Raw genomic sequence first — 5,157 nt, 5'->3', positions numbered from 1 at the left:
CACTGGCTGTTTCATCTCAGTAGGTTTTGATCACATCTAGAACAGAGAAAAGCAGCCAGAGAGCAGCCCAGCTGTAACAGCCTCAAAGCTCCAAAGCCCTCACTCCCTGTCTGCTTTCCAGTGCAGATGGCACAGGGTGAGCACTCAGGGGTGGGTGGGGCACACAGGACCTTCCCCACACCTTCCTGACAACAGTTTAACATCCTGACAACATTTAACTTCCACAATCACTGTATTCACAAAGCCTGATCAAAACAAAATCTATAACAAACCAGACACTTGGGAATGGCACAGCAGCACAAAGAGATCAGAAAGGGTTTTCCAGTTTTTTAATCTTTTTTTTATTTACCTTGACATAACCCATCGACCTCATTAAACAAGGCCATGATCACCCACTCCTGAGTGCACAGGCACACAGTGCCCAGCTCCAACAGCTCCCAGTCCCAAGGGTTAGGAAGATTCTGGTACCAAGCCATACTTCTTCTTCAGGATTTCAACCGTGGACGTTAGAGCACTGCAGGGACAAAGAGAGTCATCAGAACAAAGGGTCTGGAGCATTAAAACTGCATTTTCTGGGGAAGAGCAATCAGTGACACACAGGATTGCACTTAGCATGAAATCCTGAAAATACAGCTTCACACAGAAGCTGTGAGAAAGGGGAATTTCAGATCCCCTGAGGATTTCTGTGTGTGGGAAGAGAATGGGAATTAATGGGAAGGTGGAACTGCTGTGGGAAGAGAAGCAAAGCAAACAAAACAAAGCAGAGTCATGCATGACCCAGCCCTATCCCAAAGCTTTGTTCTATTTAAAGCAAAGGAGAAGCCACAGCTCCACTCACCAGCCAGGCCTGATGATGGAGAATTTCCCTGACACAGACAAATCAACCACAGTTGACCCCAAACGACACTCTGGGCTCTGGATGTCTCCTATGGGGCCTCCATCAATCACCAAGGACAGCTGAGGCCACAAATCCTGGAATTCCTGCAAGAGAGCTGTGGGTTAACAGTCCTGACAGCTGCCTGAGCAGCATTTAAATAAAACAAAAACACAGCAGCAGAGCAGAATTGGTTTATTGCTCAACTGAGAGAGGCTGGGGCAGCCCTGGGGGGTGAAGGAAGCTCACCTGCACGGTCAGGGTGCTGCCCTGGGAGCTGATGTTGGCACTTGTCAGAGCCAGGGGTCCTGGGCAGGCCCGGGCCAGGTCTCTCATGAAGGGATGGTCTGGAATGCGAACACCAACCAGCTGCAGGGGAGGAGAGGAGGGTTTCACACACACAAAACTGGTTTTCATTTTGCCTTGCCTAAAGCTCTCTTGGCTTAAAGCTGAAACTCCAGAGAACTGACAGATCTAGAGCTGCTGAACCAGCAATAACACAAGATTTAGGTCAGGCTGGTTTATGTCACATCCAGGTCAGTCATAGGGAGAAGGACAACACTTTTAGGGAGAGGTAAGAACAAATGTCACAGCAGCAGCACAAAATCAGCCCCCTCCTGTCACTAGAGGACATGAAATGAAAGACATGTACACAGTCAGTAGTCAGGGCAAAAAGAGAGAGTGGTTTATTTTTTACTTGGGTTTATTTTGGACAGTGACCAGGGATTGGAGGATGAAGGTTGCCACCTCTCCAACCACGCTGGCCAAACTAAAAGTCCATCAAAAGAAAAATAATACCTGAAAGTCCATTAAAAACTCCACTATAAAAACACAAATACCAGAAGGCTGAAAAATATCAGAGCAACACCCTCCCTGCTGGGATCAATCCTGCAGCCACGACATACCGATGTGAAGGGATTCAAGTCTTTATTCAGCTCCTCTGAACGCTCCAGGACCAGGGTCACGGGTCCCGGGAGCAGGTCCCGCAGCAGCTCGTCGGGAACGTTGACGTGGCAATACCTGAGGGGCACAGACAGGCGGGTCAGGGGGCACACGGTGCCACCAGACCTCGGGCAGAGACAGGGTGTTGTAGCACAGCCCCCCCAGCTCTTCCATGGGGCTCCGGGAGCGAGGGTGATTTATTATAAAACTATGGATATTGATTAATACCAATATCCAACTATGACGGACAAAGACTCTCTTACAGTTTAAAGTTAGAAAGTGTCTGCTTATTTATGTTTATTACGACACCAGGGATCGCTCCCAAATACACACCTCAATCCACAGACGATCACAGGGGCTTTTATGTCCAGGAGTATTGAATACCCAAAACACAAATGCACATTCATAACTCTGGTACATCCCATTCCCAGCTCCGTATGGAAATTAGCCCAAAAAGCCATTAAGCATGGGGAGTTTGCTCTTTGAAATGGGTCGGTGGTCTTTTTTATAGGGTGGAGTCCCAAAATGATGAAGTAAGATGGGTCTTCCTCCCTTGACTTTTTAACCTTTAGTGTTAGTGACAGCTAAATCCTGTTTTTTCCAGGACTGTTTGATTTATGATTGTGTTGTATTCATGGGGTCTACTGATTATTCAGGATGCAAAAGCCTAGTTTGACAACTTCAATGTTTTATCAGTTCCTTCAGTCTGGCTTCTGTTAACAAAAAGGGAAGTCCTAGCTACGTTATCTCAGCACTATCTATTTTGACTAAAGTCTAAATCAATGCTTCAAGGGGAGGAGGCGCAGCCCGCCGGGATCGCACCTGTAGAGCCGCTCCACGTCCCCGAGGCAGATGGCGAGCGGCTTGGCCCCGTTCCGCCCCTTCAGGCTGTAGATGCTGCGCACGGCGGCCGAGTCCTGGGCCAGGCAGGCCACGCCGTACACAGTGTCCGTGGGCACGGCCACCAGCCCGCCCGCCCGCAGAGCAGCGGCCGCGGCCTCCACCGCCTCCTCCCAGCCCTCAGCGGGGCGGCCCCGCTCCCGCCGCCACCGCCCGCGGCCTGCGCGCTCCGCCGCGGTCCGGCCGGGCTCCGCCGCGGCGCTCTCGCTGCCGGCCCATCCTCCCAATTCCTCCGGCTCACCCTGCAGGCCGGGCCGGGCCCCGGGGCCGGGCGGCAGCAGCACCAGGCGGGCACAGCCCGAGCCCAGCCCCGGGCCCGGTACCGGGCCCGCCACTCGCTCCGCCGCCCGCGCCAGCGCCAGCACCCGCGCGGCCCCAGCCATGCGCGTCACTTCCGGCGCGCCGCTGTGACGGAACGGGCGGGGGAGGCGAGGCCGCCGTTCCCATGGAGACCGAGGGCGCGGAGGAGCCGCGTGAGGGGCGGGCGGGGCCGCAGGGAGAGCGGCGGGTGAGGGGAGAACGGGGACGGGGAACGGGGGGAATGGAGGGGATGAGAGGGCTGAGGGGGATCAGGGGGGATAGGGAGGAACGGAGGGAGCGGGAGAACTGAGGGAGATCGGGGGATCCCGAGAGGGGACGAAAGGGGAGGAACGGGAGGAACAGAAGGAACGGGAGAGGAAAGGGGGATCGTGGGTGGAAATGGGGAGGAACGGAGGGAATGGGGAAGGGGAATCGGGGGAGGAAAGGGCAGGAACGGAGGGGATGGGAGAGCCGAGGGGGATCGGGGGATCCCGAGAGGGGACGGGAGGAAAGGAGAGGAACGGGAAGAGCAGAGCGGTATCGGGGCTCCGGGGGTACCCGCGGCACGGCCTGACCGCTGTCCCCGCTGTCCCCGCTGTCCCCCCGCAGGTTCCGGACGAGCCGCGGAGGCTGCGGGAGCTGCGGGAGCTGCTGGAGCTCCGGCAGCGGCGGCTGCGGGCCCGAATCGCCGCCTGCGAGGAGCTGAGGGCGGCGCTGGCCGCGCTGAGCCCCGGCCCGGGGGGCGCCGGGGGGCCCTGAGGGGCACCGGGCACCGGCCCCGAGGCCTTTGGGGCTCCGGGAACACCGGGGGAACACGGGCACCGCCGGGCCTTGGAGCTCGCTGGGTTCTCACCGCTATCGTGCCTTTTTATCGTATTAAATTTACTCTCCAAAATAAAGGCTGGTCTGTATCTCACACCCCCCGTGTGTGCTCTGAGGAGGAGGTTGGTTATTCCGAGCTGCAGAGGCACAAACCCCGCAGCAGTCCCTGCCCAGCCCTGGAGGAGTCCAGAACCAGGTCTGTGATGGGAGAATCCTCAATTCTGGGTTTTAACTCCCACCCACACCTCACATCACCAGAGCGGCCAAGCTGGGAGAAAGGAGGAGGGTGAAAAGGCAAACTCTGCTTTTCATGGTTGGAATTCCTCTTAGGGGACAGGGGAGGATGCTCAACTCCTCTCCCACAGAATAGTCTCAGGAAAAACTATTATAACACAATGTTTAAATAAGCATTTAATTAGGATTCCATTAGTATTAATATTGCTTTTCAATTCCAAAAAGGTTAATTTCCACTTCTTTGCAGATATTTCAAAGTACAATATTAACTTCATACAAAATGAGCAATTAAGCAAACACCATTATTTCACATTCTTCAAAAAATACAAATTCATATTTTACTCTTTTGGGTTTTGGAGATGCTCTTCCTTTGGAAGTACTGTACCTGTAACTAACATCTTCACATTGCTCAATGTAAGCACATTTGTTCCCACGTTTTCAGAGTTAAATAAATTCCTTTATTACCATACACACATTCTTGAGAAACTGGGGTTTAGTTGAGCTGTCTCCAAAGCCCCCCCAGGCAGTGCAGCCCCCCAGCCCCGAGAGCTGGAGCTGCCCCAGGGTGGGGTTTGGGCTGGGAGAGGCAAAAACAGAGCAGGGTCAGCCTGAGCAGAGGGAGGACAAAGAGTCACAAACCAGGAACATCAGCAACTGCAACTACAGCACTGCAAACACACCCTCGAGTCTGCTGGAAAAGGTCGTGTGAAAAAAATCTTTTAAGAAAAAAGTAGAAACTGCATTTATTTGAGAAAGTGTACACTGCATAATGAACCAAATTTTGGCCAGCTTGCACACCACTGCAGCATGGTGTGGGGTTTCACCTAGTTCCAAAAACACACACTTAGACTATGTACACTACTACATAAATATCCAGTTTAATTTGCATTTCTCAGTGCAGACACAGAATCCAACTTCTAGAACATGTGATAGATACCAAGACAAGACACAAAAAAAGTTAAAAGTTCAGCCCTGTCCATGAGAATTGACTACAGGTAACATTTATAAAAACTTGACATTGCTTCCAAAATATGTTAGGGAAAAAAATAGTATACAATTAAAAACTCTGCAGTCAGAAATCCATA

General features: G+C 52.8%; 1 protein-coding gene across 1 annotated transcript; it reads right to left on the bottom strand.

The window, feature by feature from the left end:
- Positions 1-322: 322 nt before the first annotated feature.
- YRDC (yrdC N6-threonylcarbamoyltransferase domain containing) lies at positions 323-3,099 on the bottom strand (the record flags this gene model as incomplete). Its single annotated transcript, XM_083879627.1, has 5 exons — positions 323-514; positions 839-981; positions 1,124-1,243; positions 1,780-1,894; positions 2,639-3,099. 5 exons carry the CDS (start codon positions 3,097-3,099, stop codon positions 451-453), a joined length of 903 nt encoding a protein of 300 aa, XP_083735753.1. The 3' UTR covers positions 323-450.
- Positions 3,100-5,157: the final 2,058 nt, after the last annotated feature.

This window comes from Zosterops lateralis (genome assembly GCF_965231275.1).
Source record: "Zosterops lateralis genome assembly, chromosome: 28".
Taxonomy (NCBI): domain Eukaryota; kingdom Metazoa; phylum Chordata; class Aves; order Passeriformes; family Zosteropidae; genus Zosterops; species Zosterops lateralis.
The sequence above is the reverse complement of the archived record's forward strand: the minus strand, read 5'-3'. Positions and strand labels throughout refer to the sequence as shown.